General features: G+C 36.3%; 1 protein-coding gene across 1 annotated transcript in view; it reads right to left on the minus strand.

Annotated features, from left to right (window-relative positions):
- The window catches only part of CEP350 (centrosomal protein 350), a 150,859-nt gene that overhangs the window by 53,193 nt on the left and 74,609 nt on the right, over positions 1 to 23,057 (minus strand). The window contains exons 22-26 of the mRNA XM_040636325.1: positions 15,265 to 15,434; positions 10,456 to 10,652; positions 9,671 to 9,855; positions 9,066 to 9,153; positions 1,824 to 1,970 (exon numbers count right to left, since the gene is read on the minus strand). Coding sequence (XP_040492259.1) covers positions 1,824 to 1,970; positions 9,066 to 9,153; positions 9,671 to 9,855; positions 10,456 to 10,652; positions 15,265 to 15,434 — 787 coding nt within the window. The remainder of the gene's footprint in view (positions 1 to 1,823; positions 1,971 to 9,065; positions 9,154 to 9,670; positions 9,856 to 10,455; positions 10,653 to 15,264; positions 15,435 to 23,057) is intronic.

The following is a 23,057-nucleotide window of genomic DNA, read 5'->3' on the forward strand; positions in this document are numbered from 1 at the left end:
AATCTTCTGCTACTAGCAATCTAGTATTTGACTATCCTAATTTCTTTTAAACTGAACCACTCAAAAGCAATATAAACACTATATATACATGTATGGATATAAGAATGAAGGGAACACATAAACTTATTTTAATAATACTGAGGGATGGATCTTTTTTCTTTCCAATTCTAATGGGAAAAACCATATTTTCTCAAATTAAAAAGTTTAAAATGAAAACACTTAGAACTATTGGTTTAATTGATAAATATTATTTCTCATGAACAAAGTTTATAATGAAAACATTTAGAACTATTGGTTTAGGGACGCCTGGGTCGCTCAGTCGTTAAGCGTCTGCCTTCGGCTCTTCCTCTCCCACTCCCCCTGCTTGTGTTCCCTCTCTCGCTGGCTGTCTCTCTCTCTGTCAAATAAATAAAATCTTAGAGAAAAAAAAAAAAGAACTATTGGTTTGATTTACTATTTCTCATGAGCAAAAAATAATTTTAAATGCTTAAGGAAGTCTTTCCCACAAACAGTCATTTATTCTCATAACTTTTCAGGAAGTAGGGACAATTGTGACCATTTTTATTTTTTGAACAATACACATAGCAGAGGCCTTCTACTTCCCTTTCTGCTTCCTAAACGATTCAGTCCTAAAGTCATTAGATGGAACAGAGCAAGGTAGGGATCCATGCAAAGGTAGAGGTGGACAAGGGGACCAAGAGTGGCGTGTCCCAACTGAAGCAAGATGAAGAGGGCATCTAATACAGGAGGGTTATTACTCAAGTGGAACAATGAGGATGTCCACAAGGGAGTGGTCCTACATGGCATGTCCCAAGCCAAATAGAGTGAAGTGGCATTCCCAGAGTACAGAAAGGGTAAGGAGAGCACAGAGAAAGGGCAAGGAGTTGGGGGAATAGCTTAACTTGGGAGTCAGAATCCAGGGATGGTGAGGATATCCACATGAGGAAAGGGGTGGCAGTGGTTATGGGAGATGGGTTACACAGAAGAATGATCAAATCATGATCTGTATTAAGGAAAATGTTAACCAGTTGTCTATCAGAGAAGAAAGTTTCAACGGAGAGAAACCTAGGGGGTTGGGGGGATGGGGCAACTGTGTGATGGGCCTTAAGGAGGGCACGTAATCTGATGAGCACTGGGTGTTACACACAACTAATAAATCATTGAACACTACAACAAAAACTAAGGATGGCTATGTTGGCTAACTGAACTTTACAAAAAAAAAAAACAAAACTAGAATGGAAATTTATGGTGCTGGACTGGAACTGGAAGGATCAGTATGAACTCATAATACCCTAAATACTGTGTATATGTACATATAGAAATAAACATACATGTAAAATGTATTTTTGATTATATATTGTCTAGATTTGTTGCTTTTAGGAGGACCAAAACCCAAATAGTAATGAACATGCTTAGCACCAGATCTTGGTTTCTGAGTAACTCTCCTTGGAGAAAAGGTTGATTCCAAGTCTGGGGCAGGAAAGTACAAGATGACCCTGAGACATCTTGTTGCAGAAAACATGGAAGTGCTCAAAGACTGATGGGGACATGTCAAAAGCACACAGAAACTTGAAAAGGCTCCTAATGGTCTGACTTGGGACAAAGCAAGCATCAAAACAAATGACAGCAACAGATTTAACACTGAATAAAATAGGAATCTGTAAGTCCACACTAATATAAATGAAAGAATAAGTTTAATGAAGAACAGAAATTCATGTAGTCTCAAAATAACTCGTGCAAAGTACTTACTATTTATAAAGGGAGGCAGGATTAGGTATTAGCAAGCAACATGAGGCAGAAAACAGTAATTTTGTGTAATTTACCAGTTTATTCTCCCCTGCCGACTTTAACTTCTCCTGTAACTTTATGGTGGTCTGTCGGATCCTCTCTATCTCCTCCTGCTGTTTCAGAATCAGTTGTCTTTCCTTCCGAGCTGCCTTATTGGCTTCTTGAAGACGTTTAATTTCTGCCTAAGGTTTAAAGAATTAGAAGAGCAACTGAGATTTGGAAGATACAAGTCCAAAGTAGTATTTATTTAAGGAAAGCCCCATCATCACATATATCAAAAACAAAAACATATAGTATTCAAGATTAATAATATTGAAAAATTTTGAAGTAGTGAAGGAGGAAAAAAGAGTCTCACAACCCCATCATGCTAAAATAATTTAACATGATCCCTTAATTTAAATAATTGTAATTACAACAGACTGATAATTTTCTATCCTTTTAAACTTAAGATACCCTTCACATTTTTCCATAGTGCTACTTGGTCTTTACACTACTTTTTTAATAGCTGCATAAAAACTGAAGTAGTTAATGTAACAATTATGCTGCTAAAATCTTAGGCCCTTTATAATTTTTCACCATTCTAAATAATCCTTTAATGCCTATAACTGTTTCATACTATGGATTTGTTCTTTACAAGAGATTCCAAAACATAGAACAAATTAAAGATGAAAAATCCTATTATGGCCCGTAAAATCATTTAAAGATTGCTTTCAAAAGAGAATGGTCTCGGGGCGCCTGGGTGGCTCAGTCTTAAAGTGTCTGCCTTCGGCTCAGGGCGTGATCCCGGGGTCCTGGGATCAAGCCCCGCATGGGGCTCCCTGCTCGACTGGGAGCCTGCTTCTTCCTCTCCCACTCCCGCTGCTTGTGTTCCCTCTCTTGCTGCCTGTCTCTCTCTGTGTCAAATAAATAAATAAAATCTTAAAAAAAAAAAAAAAAGAATGGTTTCCACTAGAAATATTTAAGACTATACTGCACCAAACTCTCTCCACACAGCGTATTGCTAAGTTTTCTGTTACTAATTAAGTGGGCAAAAGATGATACACTTTACTGTTAATAATTGTTACAATTAAAAAGACTGTCCCTTTTTTTCCCATAAATTTGTTTTAGTCTGTGTTCCTGTCAATAATGTAAGCCTAGTAAAGACAGTAATAATTAGCGACTTATAATTTCTTTAGTCATGTTTGACTTTTGTAAACTATCTGAACATGCAGAGAAGTGCACAAAAATATCAAATTTCTAAAATCTCATACTAACAACTGTTAATATTCTGTCATATTTTATCTTAGTCTTTATTTTGTGAGGAAATAAAACATTACAGATAAAACCAGTATGCAATCCCATATCCTTAGAGGTAATCACTACCATGGTATATATCCTTCCAGCACATTTCTTTTAAAATTCTTCTACAGATTTTTGTACTTACCTACAAAAAACATACACTGTTTGGTTTGTATGTTTTAAAGTGTTTTATAAATAATATCTCACGCATATATTTTCACCCTTACCTTATTTACTGGACATTGCTTTTGATACCTCTCTGTGTTGACTTACACCTAAATGATACGTAACACTGGAGGCATATAATATTTCATGTATCCATTACATGCCCTATTGCAAACAATGCTACAATGAACAACCTTATAGTTTTTGTCTTTGGCACAAGTATGAGTATCTTTAGAGCAGTAGTTCCTGAAGTGTGGTCCATGGACCCTAGAGGATTCCCAAGGTCCTTTCAGGGGACTCTCAGAGTCAAACCATCTTCATAATACTAAGACACTATTTGCCTTTGTTCACTCTTCCTCTCTCATGAGTATACAATGGCACTGTATGCATTTTAAAGAAAATAACTGTCATCTTCCAAAACAAAAAAAAATTAGTATTTAGATTTTTGCAGATCTCTTTATTGTCTGGCTTGATTTTTTTAAACATTATGCATTGGTCACTTGGAAAATGTTGGTTCACTGAGTTATGCAGATCTTCCAAATGTTGACACGTTTCATTATACAGCATAAAAAAAATCACATTCTTCCACATCACCACAGATCTCAAAAGAAAGGTTCTTTAGTATTAGGTGGTGGACAGAAATTTTCCAAAATTCTGACTTGAAAGTCTGAATTTTGTCATCGGCAACAAATACTGTTTCAGCTATTTTTTAAAGTAACAGGCACACTTTGTTCATTTTTGAGAAAATGACTGTCAAATATCCAAATCTGAATAAACAGTTTGTCTCTGAATAATTCTTTCAAGGAAAAATGGTACTCCATGAAAGAAAATGGCTAGTTCGGCTTGCAACTCAAACAACTGCACAAATACCTTTCCTTGAGTTAATTACTGTCTTCTGGTAGCTGGCAAAAGTGCTTACTTGTGGGCTTCCTATTCTTGTCACACAGAGTACGACGATGAAAGTACTCAAAGGTCAACACTCAGCAAAATTAATAATTTTTACTACTTAATCAAGACATTCTTCAGTGAAACTAGCATTTTTTGTTTGTGCAGCTGCATGTGGTATTGAAAAATATGATGATTACTATACAGTTTGGGGCTGTTGCCCTGATTTGTGCTAAGGCACTGGCAGTTTTACCCACCATTGTTTTAGTACAACTTAGTACAAATGTCAAACCATGAAAAGGGCAAATTCGTATCCCACTATTAGGAAAACAGTTTTGACCTCCGTGACCCATGATAGGGTATCAGGGACCCCAGAGTTCCACAGAGCACTTTTTGAAAAACTGCTATTAGCTTAGGCCTGAGTTTCTAAACCAATTAATGTATAAATTCACCCAAACCAAGCCTAGAAAAGAAACTGCTTCCAGGGGATTCTTCAGGGAAGAGGTTTGATTTTCTTTTCAGAATAAGCAATAATGTTGTAAAAACTGTTTACTTTAAAATGGCTAATGGTGTAAGTGGATTATACTTTAAGATGGTTATTTTATGTTATGTGAAGTTTATCTCAAAAAACAAAAAAAGAATAAGACATAGGAAAATACGTTCTCTCTTGTTTTGGATACAGCTGTGCAAAGACATGTGGCCAAAGTGGTTATACAATCTCACTATGAGTCAAAATAAGTCTTATGATACAACTGTAGTAAATATCTTAGTACATATATCCTTCCGTGCTGGTGCTTTTATTTCTGTAGGGCAACTTTCCAGGGGTAGACAGTTAGATCAGAGTATTTTTTGCACACTTAAAAAATATTCTGAAGTACTACGGAGGGGTGCCTAGGTGGCTCAGTCGGTTGGACGGCCAACTCTTGATTTTGGCTCAGGTCATGATCTCAGGGTCCTGGGATAGAGCCCCACATCAGACTCTGCCCAGCAGGGAGTCTCCTTGAGGATTCTCTCTCTCTTTCTTCACCCCCCCATTCACATGTTCTCTCTTCCTCTCTCACTCTAAAGAAATAAATCTTTAAAAAACTTACAAGAATGGTATCATACTGTACTTTTGCATCTTGCTTTTCTACAAAAACCAGCATTATGATTTTTGGTAAAGAGCTACTGCTGTAACTATTCAATATGGTAGCCACAGCTCCATGTAGTTATTTAAATTAAAAGTAAATAAAGTTAAAATTTCAGTTTCTCAGTTGCACTAGCCATATTTTAAATATTAAAAACTATACGCGACTAGTAGCTACTATATTGGACAGCACAAATATAAAACGTTAATAATAATTTCAGAAATCTCTATTGAAGAGTGCTGATATGTAATGCATTCATTTCCTGCAATACTGTACTTTCTTGGAGGAATATGCTTTGCTTCATCTATTCTCTTAATGACAGAATTAAGCTGTTTCCATTTCCCCTGTACATGTGTGAAAACTTCTCCATTATGTATACGAAGACACAGAACTGAGTCACAGATTCTATGTGCTGTCAATATAACCAGATATAGTCAAAGTGCTCCAAAGTGGTTACATCAGTCACCATTTCCACAGGTACACAGACCTCAGGTGATAAAACTGGAGACTTAAGAGGCTTCCAACTCAGTCACCCCCTCAAACCATTTGCCTATTCTTAAGCAGCACAGACAGAAGGCTAAGGAGCTACATACCAGAAACCTCTCAGCAGCAAAGTAGAAATCCCCACAATCTTTTGTGCTGGTTTACCTGGCTTTCAACTGAAATCCCCGGAAGGTTACAACCTAGGGTCAATGCAACGCAGAAGCAGACTGAGGCCTACCGACTCTGCAACCCAACACTAACCCAGCTTAGTCCCTGAATGGATTTAAGTGAATTGCTGAGCTCTGCTGAGCACAGCAGAGGAAAAAATAAGTCTCTCTGGGGGGGGATAACATCATCTGGAGCCTTTGCAGTTATTTATACAGTATTCAGCATCTAATAAAAAATTACTCTAAGAGATTCTTAATAATAGAGGGCAAACTGAGGGCTGATAGAGGGAGGTGGGTGGGGGTGGGCTAGATGGGTGACAGGTATGAAGGAGGGCACTTGTGTCGAGCACTGGGTGTTATATGTAAGTGCTGAATTACTGTACTCCTGAAACCAATATTGTACTGTATGTTACTAATTAGAATTTAAATGTAAAAAAATGAAGAAAAAAACAAGACATGCAAAGAAAAAGAATCATTTGATAATAGAAAATACAAAGAGAGAATAGTAGCAGACATACAGATATCCAAATATCTAGTTAGCAGACAAGAAAGCTAAAATGACTATGAAAAATGTGTTAAAAAAATACGGGAAAAATTGATGAAAAGGTAAACAAAGAATTAAAATCTATAAAAAAGATGGAGTGCCTAGGTGGCTCAGTCAGTTAACTGTCTGACTCTTGGTTTCAGCTCAGGTCATGATCTCAGGTCCTAAGACTGAGCTCCGTGTTGGGCTCCATGCTCAGTGCAGCCTGCTTGAGATTCTCTCCCTCTCCCTCTCCTTCTGCCCTTCCCCTCACTCTCTAAAAATTAAAAACTTTAAAAAAAATCTGTAAAAAAGAAGAAAATAGATATTATAGAACAAAAAAATTACATTAAGAACTCATTGGATGACTAACAAGACACATGACAGCGCAGAACATACAACTAATGAATTTGAAGACAGATCAATAGAAATTTTCCAAATTGAAGCATAGTGGGGTTTTTTTGTTACTGTTTCTAAAAGAGTGATATAAAACCAAAACAGAGCAGAAGAGAGATGTGGTAAATGGTCAGAGGGTCTAACATATTTCTACTTGGAGTCTCTGAAGAAAAGCAGAGAGACAGTGGGGTAGAAGGAACATATGAAGAGATAATTTTCAAAAACTGAAATACAACAAACAACAAATTCAAGAAGCTCAGCAAATCTTAGCAGTATGAAGAGAAATCACACCTAAGCACATCTGAAAAAAATCTAAGACAAATTTTTAAAAATCTTAAAAGCACCCTTCAAAAAAACATGAAGACAACTGACCTCTCCATAAAAACAACAGAAACTAGTACACAATGGAAAGTATTTTTAAAAATGCTGAAAGAAAAATAATTCTATGCCTAGTAAAAATATCTTTCAAAAATGAAGGTGAAACAAATAAATTTTCAAAATAACAAAAACTGAATGTGCTATCAGCAGTCATGCAGTAAAATATTAGATTCATCAAAATCCAAAGGTTTGTGCTTCAAAGCACACTATTAAGAAAGTGAAAACATGGGGCACCTGGGTGGCTCAGTTGGTTAAGCATGGGACTCTTGATTTTGGCTCAGGTCATGATATCAGGGTCATGAGATCAAGCCCCATATTAGGGCTCTATGATGGGTGTGGAGCCTGTTTAAGATTCTGTATCCCCCCCCCCCCCACTGGCCCCTCTGCTCGCTCTCTCTTTAAATAAATAAATAAATAAATGAAAACACAATCACACAGAATTAGAGAAAATATTGGTAAATCTAGCTTTTATTCTAGTTTATAAACAGAAAGCTATTGTAGTGTAGAAAGTTATTTACTTATTTTAACAGAACATTTTAAGTTATTTTGAAACCAATTTTTCTGAATTAAAAAGATGTAACGTGTTTAAAAAATTACAAATTTTTATTTTATTTATTTTTTTAAAGATTTATTTATTTGAGAGAGTGACAGAGGAGGTGGAGGGGCAGAGGGCGAGGGAGAGAATCGCAAGCAGATTCCTCACTGTGCATGAAGCCCAACGCGGGGCTTGATCTCACATCCCTGAGATCATGACCTGATCCGAAATCAAGAGTAAGATGTTTAACCAACTAAGCCACCCAGGTGCCTCCAAAATTCCAAAATTTTTTAAAGTTCATACAATCAGTGATGTTTCCTTGGGGTGAACTTAAAACAAACAAACAAAAAAACCCAAAAACTAGTTGAGCAATAATCGAATCTATAACTTAAATGATTATGTTCACATGGATCATCCAACACAGGAGCCGGTACCTTGCAACAGGTCAATAAAGGAAAAGAAAACTGGAATTCACTGAATACTTACCAGGCACTGTGAAACACATTTTACACACGTTACCTCATTTTAATCCTCACAACCACCATATGAAGTAATATCTTACTCCTACAGATGAGGAAACTAAGTCTCAGAGAGTTACTTAAACGTGACCGTTATTACACAGCTGCAAGTGACAAAGCTGGAATTCAGATAACAGCTAACATTCATTGAGCATTTACCACCGTGCCAAGATCTACTGTAAATTTATTATATGTATCAACTCATTTATTCCTCCCAACAACCCTACAAAGTATGTTATCATTATTATGCTAGGTTTAGAGATAAGGAAACTGAGGCACAGAGAAGTCAGGTAATATGTCCCAGGTTATGAAACTAATAATAGGTAGATCTGGAATTTTAACCCAGGCAGTTTGACTCTGGAGCTTGAATTCATAACCACTATACCATGTTACCTCTCTAGGATTCCAATTCAAGGCATTTCTGAGTTCATAAGCCAAAATATTAGTTGATTTATAACAACTATGCCCTGAAAGTCTATTCAGGAAAATGGTGACTAAAAAATTAATCCAAATAGACTCTTTTACAAATACCTTAATTTTTTAAATATGCATTTTAAATACTATTTTATTTATTAACAAAGAAAGGCAGGTTTGACTCTATATTGTACTAAGTTGGCAGTGACATAAAATTAGAAATATAGCAGACTACCAAGCAATTTCTGTAATTATAACAGAATAGCCAAAGACAGTGATAAATACCAACTAAATCTCATTTAAGGTGAAAACACAAAAAAAGAAAGAGAGATCAGGCAAAATAATACATTCCACTGTCTAACTTGCCTTAGGAGAAATTCTCTTAAAGAGTGTTTTTTTCTAACATACCTTCTCTTGCTGCAATCTTAAAAGCAAACCACGTTGTTTCTTCCGAAGTGGGGGCATTTTATCATCTTCTCCTTTGTCTCGTAGATGTCTGCAAATATTTCACATTGAGATAAAGAGTAGATTAAATTTCTATTATAATGTCAAGAATTCTCAACCACTAAAAAGTCTCTAAAACAATTTAACATTTTCAAACGTGGAAACATGCAGCAAAGCCTACCCCACCAAATATTTTATTGCACATACAATATATGCAAACCCTAGACTGTGTCCTTTAAAGATAAAATTGCTTTGAGAAATTTACAACACAGTAAAGGAATAAAGATAAAATTGCTTTGAGAAATTTACAACACAGTAAAGGAATTAAGTATTAAATAACAATATGAGAGTCAGTTAGGTGATAAAAGAGAAATGCAAAGAAAATGTTATAAGTAGGAGGTCTTGACAGCAACAGGATTCAAAGACGACTGCCATATTTCCAGGCTGAGAAACTGGGTTGGTCAAATCAAATTAAATGAGGAAACAAAAACATCTTTAAAGACAAAGCATTTCCTTTCAATAAAAGAAGAAACTGGAAAGCCAAAACTATGTTCACTGAAAAAACTTACTTTTTTTGATGCTCTAGCCAGGCTAATTCAGCCTTAGTTTTCTCCTTCAAGGCCTTCTCACGGAGACGCAAGAGTGAAGACTGGTGAGCCGCCCTCATTTCCTCTTCTTTCATATACTGTCGAACCATCTCCATAGTAAATTTAGAAAAACTATCTTGTCCTCCTGAGAATGGCATGCTCAGCTCCTAAAGTGGAGATTTTATTTCAAGTTCATCATTATCTAAGGCTTTGGAACTCAAGTAACATTTTGTTAAGAGAGGCATGCACTTACAAAAATAAGCTATGTATATAAAAAGGCTGCTGACCATGTCAGAGAACACTCTTTAGAAAAGGCACATGAGAGGGAGTAACATTCATCAGCTAATTTACTCATCCAATGAAATTTGAACAAACAACTACATAAGCCAGGTACTGTCCCAGGGGTATAAAGCTCGGTAAGAATTGTTCCTGTTGTCCAAAAGGCTAACAATTTAGCAAGATGCTATAAACTTTTACAATGGAATAAAGTGTTATAAGAGTGAAACAAATGAAACACTAGAGACATTAACACTGGCTCCAATCCTCAAAGGCCTTCTGAATTACTCCAAGGAGTAAGTCTGTGTTCTACTTTGTAAGGAAAATGAAGCCAGATTCTATAGCAAAAATATAATATAAAATTGCTATCTTAGGAAAATCATTCTGGTAGATGACACCTGAGTTCGAGTAGAAAACGTGTGGTAACATCTTTGAGAGAACACATCCACAACTATTTACGAAGGAATCTCCACAGCTAAACTGAAGCACACCTTGGCAGAAGACAGTGTCGTCTTTTCTGGAGAGGTTTCATCATCAGAGTCATCGTGATGGCCTCTCTTCTTTTCCATGTTAAATCTGCGATGACTCTCAGAAGGTAGTAAAGATCGAAATGATTTTTCTTCTATTTCATCTTCTGTCATAGATTCATCAAATTTCAGGGAATATTCTGTTGCAATAGAAGTGGAATCTAAAAGAATTTGGAACAAGTAGATTTTATCATTAGAACAGTTTTCAGTAAGTATTCAATTAGTAGCCCTTGCTGCCTCTTTACAGGACAACCTAACATAAATTCATAGAACTGATCACTAATAATTAATAGGCATGGAATATAAAAATTCACTGAACTATCTAAAAATACTAGTACAAGAAATATGGTAAAAGTGTAATGTACTTTGTATATAAAGAGCTCTTACAAACCAATTAGTAGAAAATTACTAATAATCCTATAGAAAAATCAGAAACAGTCATGATCAAATGCTTCACAAAGAAAACATAAATGGCCAAAATAAAGTAAAAAAAAAAAAAGTTTAACATTATCAGAAAGAAATGCAAATCAAAAATTTTTTAGAACTCATTAATACCATGGTAATTTAAAACACAAGGGCTCTTTTAGGTTGGTTCTTGTGTGCCTTTGACATGCACGCCTCACCTCTGATCCTTTTATTTAGACAGCCTTACTTTCTAGTACTGCAAGATGATCCAGGTTCATTTTGTATTCCCCCTGCCCAGTCCTAGAATCAGTCATTTCTCCAGAGAGCTCTAATTTCTTTCATTGGAGAATATTTAGAAACCACAATTATAGGCACTGGTTATTAGTAAAATTCACTTAAAATTCATCCATTATGTTGCATGAATCATCCTTTTAACCGCTGAACAGTATTCCACTGTACAGATTTACCAGTTTGCTTATCCATTCTCTTCATAAGACATTTGGTGGCTTCCAGTTGTTAGCAATTATGAAAAATGGTGCTATGAACATTAATGTATAGGCTTTTGTGAGGACCTAAGTTTTCAATTCATTTGCCTAGGCATGTGATTGCTGCATCATTGTAAGATACTGTGAAAATGAAGAAAGTAGCTGCCATTTTGCATTCTCATCAGCAATGAATTCAAGTTCCTGCTGCTTTGCATCCTTGCCGCCACCACTTTGTTGTCGGCTTTTTGGATTTCAGCCATTCTAACAGGCATGTTGTAGTATCTCCTTGTGATTTTAATTTTCATTTCCCTAACAACACGTGATATTGAACACCCTTCCTAAGTCTACTTGCCATTTGTATGGTTTCTTCAATGAAGTGTCTGTTCAGCTCTTATGCACATTTTTTAATAGGGTTGTTGATTTTCTTGTTGTTGAGTCTTAAGAGTCCTTTATATAATTCCGTATGTAAGTCCTTTATCCAATATGTGATTTCCAAATTTTCTAACAATCTGTGGCTTCTCTTTTCAATTCTCTTAAAAGTGTTTTTCACAGAGCAGTTTTTTAATTTTAATAAAGCATAACATCAATTTTTTCTTTCATAGATTGTACTTCTGGTGCTATATCTAAGAAGTCACCGCTAAACAAAAAGCGACCTGGATTTTCTCTTTTCTTCTACATACAGGTTTTTAAAATGGTGTAGTTTCTTTGGATCTTAGTCGTCCTGTGAATTTTAGTTGCCTTAGTCTTTCCAGACTCCTAACTCCACTTCTTCCACTCGGGAAGACCGCTGGGCTCCATGCCACGTGTCTGGAGACTCCCTTCGGGCAGTAAGCAGGAGCAGTCACAGTGCTCACCTCATCTGCTTTTCATCTCTTATGAATCAACAGCCTTCACTGCCTGATGTTCAATGTCTTAAAAATAGTTATTTCATATATTTTGTCTGATATTTGTTTTAGGAGGGAGGGTAAATCTGGTCCTGTTCCTATATTGTGGCCAAAAGTAGAAGTCCAAATAACTTAATTTTATATTGTTTAAAGAAGTTAAGTATCTCAGAAAGTCGGGGCGCCTGGGTAGCGCAGTCGTTAAAGCGTCTGCCTTCGGCTCAGGGCGTGATCCTGGCGATCCGGGATCGAGTCCCACATCAGGCTCTTCCGCTATGAGCCTGCTTCTTCCTCTCCCACTCCCCCTGCTGTGTTCCCTCTCTCGCTGGCTGTCTCTCTGTCACATAAATAAATAAAATCTTTAAAAAAAAAAAAAAAAGTATCTCAGAAAGTCATGGTTTGTGACATTTCAGATTAGTCACTTGACAATGATAAATTTGCAGTTATTGGAGCCAGGCATCATGGCAAACACTTGAAAACAACATTAAACAAGTCATGGATGGTTACTATCTACTCCTTCTGAGACTCAAGAACACTTTCAAAAATAAATTTATCTTCATTGCTTTAACTACAAGCAGTATTATTATTATAAAATTTTTCAGGGATTAAATTTATCCTGTAGGAGAAAATTAACAGATCATTTCTTTATTGTTTCCCTATATCCTTTATTTCTCTCATTATGTGGAAGTTGTCATTATGAAGTCTGATCCTAGAATGTGAATTTTGTTAGTTTTTAATCCAGCAATCCATAACATTTTTGAAAACATAGTGAAAAACATACATCGATCAGTATAACAATATGAGCATGCCTCTTGATATTTAATACCACTGTATTAGTCTGCTTGGGCTACCATAATAGAACACCACAAGCTGCTGACTTAACAGAAATTTATTTCCTCATAGTTCTGGAGGGTTGAATCCAAGATCAAGGTGCTCACTCACAAGGTGCTCAAGGGTTGGTTTCTGGTGAGACTGCTCTCCTTGGCTTGTAGGCTGGTGCGTTCTGTGTCCTCACCAGACCTTTTCTCTGTGCATGTGCACTGCTGGGGTCTTTTCCTCTTCATACAAGGACACAGGTCCTAGGTATTAGAGGCTCACCCTTCTGACCTCATTTAACCTTAGTTACCTCCTTAAAGGCCATATCTCCAAATACAGTCACACTGGAAGTTAGAACTTCACTGTATGAATTTTGAGGGTATACAAATCAATCCATAACATTCCACCCTCTCGTTCCCCAAAATTAATTCCTTCTTGTCCACAAAATACATTCACCTCATCCTAAGAGTCCCAAAAGTCTTAATCCATTCCAGCACCAACTAGAAGTCTAAAGTCTCATCTAAATATCATCTAAATCAGGTATCAGTGAGACTCAAGGTGTGATTCATCCTGAGGCGAAATTCCTTTTTAGTTGCAAACCTGTGAAACAAGACCAGATACGTGCTTCCAAAATACAATGGTGGGACAGGCATAAAATAGGCAATCGCATTCCAAAAGACAGACATCAGAAAGAAGGGGTGATGGGTCTCAAGCTAGTCCAAGACCTGGCAGGGCAAATTCCATTAGCTCTGAATGCTGATGGATGCTCTTTGGCAGGATGCTCTGCGCTCAGGCCCACTGGGGTGGCCTTGCTTATCAGCCCTGTATGGCAGCAGCAGCCTCTCAGCCACTGGCAGTGCTTTGCTCCGGAGGCCATGAGCGAGGGCAACCTGGACAACTGAAAACAAGGAGGTGGCCCCATGTTCTAAAATCAATGAGGGGACAGCCTTGCCATCTGGGTCTGTATGCCTGGGCCTGTGGTGGTAGTGGCTGCCCTGCTGATCTCTGAATCACCCTCAGGGTCATTCTTCCCTTTTTTTGAAGGATAAGGCATGAGTTCACAGCCTAGCTCTACCGTCTCATCTGGTGGAATCCCAGAAGTCTGAAAGCCTTCCTGTATTTCATCCCATCTCTGTGTTCTTTCATCCAAACTTGGATAACCTTTCTATGGAGTGATTGTCCAGTCACATCCTTGGTGTGCTGTCCAGAACATGCTTTTTCATTTTTCACAACAGGGAGAGCCTGAGAATTTTCCAAATCTTCAAGTTCTGGTTCCTTTTGTTTAACAATTCCTTCAATTTCCAAAGCCACTTCCACATATTTGGTATTTGTTATAGCAACATTCCACTTCTGCATAACAAGATCTATATTCATTAGCTAGATTGTATTAATTAATTATTTCTGGGTAACAAGATCTGTATTAATTGTTAATTGTTAATTAACTATAGACTGCCATACCCATAAATTACATTCATTATAAAATTTACCAAAAAAATTTAAAGGATAAGAAAAATCATTATTTAAACGTCTTCTTGCACTCTAAAGACTGTCTTGCCCACCCTGCTCTGAAGACTGTAGTTATAGGCCACCAATCAGATACACTGCTTAAGAGCTAGTCATTTAAAAAAAATTCTTAAAGGTGTCATTTGCTCCCAAATTCTGTTTTCTTCATTATATTATCTACTACTCATGATCTGATAGGGAAACACCTTTTGTTTATGATCTGAGAAGAGGTAACTAATGAGTTTTAATTTAGTTACTGTATCGAACGTTATCATTATTTATAAGAAATTGTATCCTTATATTGTTTAAAATTTAAAGTTCTAATGTATTCTTTTTTATGATTATGTTATATATCAATGATAGAATATAAAAATAATTTTTTAAAATATCTATTTTCCATTCACATGCATGCTCTCCTAGGTTTAGTTTTTCCTCCCCTTAGGATCTTGACACACAATGTTTAAAATATTGGCAAGAGTTATTGGGATACTGTATAGCTTTGAAATAGTTTCACCTGGATATACTTAATATCAGATTCAAACACACACACACACACACACACACACACACACACACACTACCATGTTCTAATTATATTAAGTACCTCAGTCACAAATATCTCAAAGGGTTCTGGAAGCCTCCCTAGACAAAATAACTATACATACACATGCAAGGAACATTACCTTTCTCATCAGGAAGAGATGGTACACTGTCACTTCGTAGAGAATCATCTACAGCAGTCTGAACCTGTTCATCAATAGAACTCTCCATCTTTTCACCATGAAGTTTCCTCTCATTTTCCTTAGAAGATGGAACTGAAGGGCTTTCTTGACGGCTGCTACCACTACTACTTCTGTTTATAGATATTATGGAAACAAACCAAAAAAAAAAAAAAAAAGGTGATAAAATAAGGTTCATAAATTCAAAGTAAATTTATTTGGCGAGGGGAATGTGCCTCACAATCAAGATATGAAAGATGAAACAAGTAACATAAAACATAAAATGCTAAGTAGACAGAAATCTGAGAAGAAACTGTTGTAGAAAAGAGGAAGGTTTCACTCTTAAATAGTCATAGTAAGCAAGCACTATTCTCAGGCTATCACTCCCCTTTTTTCTTTCATTTTAAAATCAATCTACTAGGAAAAGGGGCTTCTATTTGGCTGTTTCAACTTCCTTACTTTTCATCAACATCACAATTTATCACAATCTGCTTCAATCCCAACTACACTACTGGAATTGTTCTTTCAACCTCTACCTAAACTTGAATTCCCAAATCCAATGGATAATTTTTCTGCAACATTATATGGTTATATATATTATATATATCTCCTTTAAAAGCTCCATGTGCTTTAGCTAGTATAATGTGGATAAAAAATATTTAGGAACTCTGTATTATTCTTACAACATTTCTGTAAGAAATGTTGATATAATTTTGAAATTATGTTGATATATGATTTTGAAATATTATATATCATATTATATGATAGATAATTTTGAAATTATATCAAAATTACATGTTAAGTAAAAGACTTTCCTTTCTTATACTCCCTGTTTCTACTTTCACCTGCTTTTCTATCTCCCGAACCAGTTTTTCTGTTTCTTTCCTATTCTTTGACTTTTCCTGGCTTTCCTTAGAATGATGGTGATTCCCAGTGTTTTGTTTTTGGTCCCTTTCTCTTTTATGCTACATACTGTCCCTTGGCAATCTTATGCATCTCTGTAATTTAAACTACTTATCATTTAGATGGAACCTTAAATCTATATCAACTACTTCTGCCCCTCCCCTGACTTTAAGCCTTAAAAATTTCCAAATGTTTAGTGGACTTGTTTTCCTTTTTTTCTCTTTTTTAAAATTTTATTTATTTTTTTATTATGTTCAGTTAGCCAACATATAGTATATCAATAGTGCTCAGTGATTCATTAGTTATGCATAAGATCAGTGTTTTCCTTCCTCCCCCTTTGCTTTCCTTAGTTTTTTCATTCATTTAAATATACATAGAGAGAGCCAATCACAAGCCATGTTTTGAGATCCTCTCCATAAGCTATCTCCTTTTTGAAATGCCCTTCCTTCCCTGCCTGCCTATTTAAGACTGTTCTGCCTCCCTAATTTAAGACTCAGTTCAAGTATCATTTCTGCAAAGTGCTTGTGGATACCTTCTCCCACTCCCAAGGAAGGTTTGGTCACTTCTCTATCTGTGTTTATACTGTTTTTTTGTTATGTTTCTATAATAGTATTTATCAGAATATTATGCAATTATTTGTCTGGTTTAATAAATGTTTTGGAAAGTGCAAACCATATAATATAGCTATAAGTAAAAGATATAATGCAGGAGACAGCAAGCGCTTTGGAGTCTGAAGGATATGAGATTAATCTCAAATATTCCACTTAGCAGTTATGTGCCAATCATTCACTCAGTAAACATGTAGTAGACTGACTACTGTGTGCCAGGTATTTTGCTAAGTTCTGGGGATAGCAGTATAGCATGGCCCTCACTAGGATGGCTATAACAGAAAAGAGAGATAATAACAAATGTTGGTGAGGATGTAAAAAAAATTTATATTTTTAGTGGGAATGTGAAGTGGAGCAGCTGTTTTGGAAAAGTCTGGCAATTTTCCAAAACATTAAAGAGTTGTTATATGACCAAATAATCCCTCTTCTAAGTATATACCCAAAAGAAATGAAAACCTAAGTCCACACAAAAACTTGTACATAAATGTACATAGTAGCACTATTCACAATAGTCAAAAAGTAGAAGCAATCCCATGTCCATCAACTGATGGTAAATAAAATGTGGGATTACCATGCAAAAGAATATTCTTTGGCCATATAAAAGAATAACGTGTGATAGATGAACCTTAAAAACATTATGTTAAGTCAAAGAACCAGTCACAAAGGACCACACATTGTATGATGCCATTTATATGAAGTGTCCAAAACAGACAAAACCACAGAGAACAGATATACAAAGTAGATTAGTGGTTCCCAGAAGCTAGAGGAGAGAGGGCATAAGAAATGACTGCTAATGGGTACAGGCCTTCTTTTTTGGGGTAATGAAAATGAAGACCCCCAAAGAATTTCTAATGTAGTCTATAACTGACAAGTAAAGGAAGAGGAGATAGGAGGTGGTAAAGTCTCTAACAGTTATATATGGAGTGCTGTGGGACAGCACAGAAGGGATACCTTAAGCAGACTAGGGATAACACTGACTCTTGGAGGGGAGTAAAATAAACTAAATGAAACAGATGGGGGAAGGTCTAGGAAGAAGGTATATCTTGGAGGAGTCCAAGATGGCAGAGGAGTAGGAGACCTTAGTTTTGTCTGGTCCCAGGAATTCAGCTGGATAGCTAGCATATCATTCTGAACACCTGTGAACTCAACCAGAGATCAAAAAAAAATAGCTACAACTCCACAAATAGAAAAGCAACCACTTTCTGAAAAAATGACAAGATGGAAAAATTCACCTCAAAGAAGAGAACAAGAGGCAGTACTGACTGCAGGGACCTAATCAGTATGGACATAAATAAGATGTTGGAACTGGAGTTCAGAATAACGATTATAAAGATACTAGCTGGGCTTGAGAAGAGCACAGGAAACACTAGAGAATCCCTATCTGGAGAAATAAAAGAATAAAATCTAGTCAAGTTGAAATAAAAAAAAACATTAATGAGATGCAATAAAAAATATAGGCTCTAACTGCTAGGATAAATTAGGCAGAAGAGGGGAATTAGTGATACAGAAGAAAAAATGATGGAGAATAAAGAAGATGAAAAAAGAGAGAGAAACAACTACTAGATCACATGGGGGAGAATTTGAGAGATAAGTGATACCATATAATGAAACAATTTTAGAATAATTGGGATCCCAGAAGAAGAGGAAAGAGAGAGAGGGGGCGGAAGGTATATTGGAGCAAATTATAGCAGAGAACCTCCCTAATCTGGGTAAGGAAACAGTCATTCAAGTCCAGGAGGCACAGAGAACCCCCCACAAAATCAATAAAGATAGGTCGACACCTTGACATATAATAGTGAAACTTGCAAATCTCAGAAACAAAGAGAAAATCCTGAAAGCAGCTTAGAACAAGAGGTCCATTACCTACAAAGGTAGAAACATTAGACTGGCAGCAGACCTAACCACAGAGACCTAGCAGGCCAGAAAGGACTGGCATGATATATTCAGGGTGCTAAATGAGAAAAATATGTAGCCAAGAATTCTTTATCCAGCAAGACTGTCATTCAAAATAGAAGGAGAGATAAAAAGCTTCCAGGACAAACATAAACTAAAAGAATTTGTGATCATTAAACCTGGGATCCTTTAAGTGAAGAGAGAGCGCAAAAGTAACATAACCGGAAAGGAACAGAGATAATATACAGAAACAGTGATTTTACAGGTAAGAAAATGGCACTAAATTCATATCTTTCAATAGTTACTCTGAATGTAAATGGGCTAAATGCACAATCAAAAGACACAGGGTATCAGACTGGAAAAAAAAGCAAGACCCATCAATATGCTGTCTGCAAGAGACTCATTTTAGACCCAAAGACACCTTCAGAATGAAAGTGAGGGGGTAGAAACCATTTATCACGCTAATGGACATCAAAAGAAAGCTAGGGTAGCAATCCTTATATCAGACAAATTAAATTAGATTTTAAACCAAAGACTGTAATAAAAGACAGCAATACAAGCCTTTCTCAAGAATCAAGAAAATTCTCAAATATACAACCTAACCTTACACCTTAAGAAGCTAGAGAAAGAACAGCAAATAAAGCCTAAATCCAGCAGAAGAGAATTAATAAAGATCAGAGCAGAAATCAATGAATTAGAAACCAAAAAAAAAAAAAAAAAAAAAAACAGAACAGATCAACAAAAGTAGGAGCTGGTTCTTTGAAAGAATTAATAAAATTGAAAACCCCCTGGCCAGACTTATCAAAAAGAAAAGAGAAAGGACTCAAATAAATAAAATCATGAATGAAAGAGGAGAGATCACAACTAACACTAAAGAAATACAAATAATTAAGAACAATTAAGATATAAGAACCTATTATGAGCAATTATACGCCAACAAATTAGGCAATTTGGAAGAAATGGATGCATTCCTAGAGACGTATAAACTACCAGAAATGAAATGGGAAGAAAGAAAAAAACCTGAATAGACCCATAATCAGCAAGGAAATTGAAGCAATAATCAAAAATCTCCCAACAAACAAAAGTCCAGGGCCCAGGGGCTTCCCAGGGGAATTCTACCAAACATTTAAAGAAGAATTAATACCTATTCTTCTAAAGCTGTTTCAAAAAATAGAAATGGAAGGAAAACTTCCAAACTCTTTCTATGAGGCCAGCATTACCTTGATCCCAAAATCAAAGACCCCACCAAAAAAGGAAAATTACAGACCAATATCCCTGATGAACATGGATGCCAAAATTCTCATCAAGATACTAGCCAATAGGATCCAACAGTACATTAAAAGGATTATTCACCACAACAAGTGTGATTTATTCCTGGGCTGCAGAGGTGGTTCAACATCCGCAAATCAATGTGATGCACTACATTAATAAAAGAAAGAACAAGAACCATATGATCCTCTCAATAGATGTAGAAAAAGCATCTGACAAAGTACAGCATCTTTTCTTGATTAAAACTCTTCACAACATAGGGATAGAGGGAACATACCTCAATATCATAAAAGCCTTCTATGAAAAGCCCACAGTGAATATCATTCTCAGTGGTGAAAAACTGAGAGCTTTTCCCCTAAGGTGAGGAACACAGCAGGGATGTCCACTACACCACTGTTGTTCAACATAGTACTAGAAGCTAGCCTCAGCAATCAGACGACAAAGAGAAATAAAAGGCACCCGAATTGGCAAAGAAGTCAAACTCTCATTCTTCACAGATGACATGACACTCTATGTGGAAAACCCAAAAGACTCCACCCCAAAATTGCTAAAATTCACACAGGAATTCAGCAAAGTGGCAGGATATAAAATCAATGCACAGAAATCAGTTGAATTTCTATACACCAACAATGAGACAGAAGAAAGAGAGATTAAAGAACTAATCTCATTTAAAATTGCACCAAAAGCTGTAAGATACCTAGCAATAAACCTAACCAAAGAGGGAAAGGATCTGTACTCAGAAAACTATAGAATAGTCATGAAAGAAATCGAGAAAGACATAAAGAAATGGAAAAACCTTCCATGCTCATGGACTGGAAGAATAAATATTCTTAAAATGTCTATGCTACCTAGAGCAATCTATATATTCAATGCAATCCCTATCAAAATACCATCAACTTTTATCATAGAGCTGGAATAAATAATCCTACAATTTGTGTGGAACCAGAAAAGACCCTGAATAGCCAAAGGAATGTTGAAAAGGAAAGTCAAAGCTGATGGCATCAAAATTCCAGACTCCAAGCTATATTACAAAGCTGTAATCATCAAGACAGTACGGGACTGGCATAAAAACAGACACACAGATCAATGGAACAGAACAGAGAACCCAGAAATGGACCCTCAACTCTATGGTCAACTAATCTTCAACAAAGCAGGAAAGAATATCCTGGATGGATAAAGGACAGTCTCTTCAACAAATGGTGTTGGGAAAATTGAACAGCCACATGCAGAAGAATAAAAGTGATCATTTACTTACAGCATACACAAAAATAGACTCAAAATGGATGAAAGACCCAGAAGTGAGATAGGAATCCATCAAAATCTTAGAGAAGAACACAGGCAGCAACCTCTTTGACCTCGGCCAAAGCAACTTCTTGCTAGACACATCTCCAAAGGCAAGGGAAACAAAAACAAAAATGAACTATTGGGACTTCATCAAGATAAAAAGCTTCTGCACAGCAAAGGAAACAGTCAACAAAACCAAAAGACAACCAACAGAATAGGAGAAGATATTTGTAAGTGTCTTATCAGATAAAGGGCTAGTATCCAAAATCTATAAAGAACTTATCAAACTCAACCCCCAAAGAACAAATAATCCAGTCAAGAAACTGGCAGTAGATATGAACAGGCATTTCTCCCAAGAAGATATACAAATGGCCCAGAAACACATGAAAAAATGCTCAACATCACTCAGCATCAGGGAAATACAAATCAAAAGCACAATGAGATACCACCTCACACCAGTCAGAATGGCTAAAACTAACAAGTCAGGAAACGAGAAATATTGGTGAGGATCTGGTGAAAGGGGAACCCTCTTACACTGTTGGTGGGAATGCAAGCTGGTAGAGCCACTCTGGAAAACAGTATGGAGGTTCCTCAAAAAGTTGAAAATCGAGCTACCCTTCGACCCAGCAATTGCACTATTAGGTATTTTACCAAAAAGACACAAATGATCTGAAGGGGCACCTGCACCCCAATGTTTATAGCAACAGCCAAACCTATGGAAAGAGCCCAGATGTCCACTGATGGATGAATGGATAAAGAAGATATGGTATATACATACAATGGAACACTACTCAGCCATCAAAAAATGAAATCTTGCCATTCGCAGTGAAGTGCATGGAACTAGAGGGTATTAGCTAAGCAAAATAAGTCAATCAGAGAAAGACAATTATCATACGATCTCACTCATATGTGGAATTTAAGAAACAAAACAGAGGATCATAGGGGAAGAGAGGGAAAAATAAACAAGATGAAATCAGAGAGGGAGACAAACCATAAGAGACTCTTAATCACAGAAAACAAACTGAGGGTTGTTAGAGGGGAGGTAGGTGGGGGAATGGGATAAGTGGGTGATGCACATTAAGGAGGGCACATGACGTAATGAGCACTGGGTATTAATGAGTGATGAATCACTGAACTCTAAATCTGAAATAGTACATTATATGTTAATTAATTGAATTTAAATTGAAAAAATAGAAGGTATATCATATGTAATGGCACAAAAGAGAGAGCATGGCTCTTTTATTAGAGAATTACATTGGAGCAGTTATAATTAGTGGAATATAAGAAGGGAAATGCCAAGAGACAGGGCTGGAGATGGACCAAAGCCTCAATAATAAAGGAACTTTCATGCTCTGAGTGGCTCTAAAGGAATACTGAAGGTTTCAAACAGGTGAATAACAAATTGGCTGGAAATTTTAGAAAAATCATTCTAGTTACCATGTGGTCAGTGAACAGATTGGGGAATGGTTTGGGAAGAGTTGGGAAAACTATGAGGAATCCCCTGTAGTGACCCAGCTGACGGCCTCAATGAACTAAGTGTCAGTACAGGTTAAATGAAAGTCACATAATTCCAGAGATAAAGTAGGTACTTAATACCCCATAGTAATGTTTTTTTTTTTTATAATGATTTTTTATTATATTATGTTAGTCACCATACAGTACATAGTAATGTTTTTTAGTCTCATGATTTAATTTTTTAAATGAGGTTTTACTTTGACAATGTAGGTATCCTAGTCTCATGATTTAATTTTTTAAATGAGGTTTTACTTTGACAATGTAGGTATCCTACGTCTAAGAATG

Source organism: Ursus maritimus, unplaced genomic scaffold, assembly GCF_017311325.1.
Source record: "Ursus maritimus isolate PB19 unplaced genomic scaffold, ASM1731132v1 scaffold_2, whole genome shotgun sequence".
Lineage (NCBI taxonomy): Eukaryota > Metazoa > Chordata > Mammalia > Carnivora > Ursidae > Ursus > Ursus maritimus.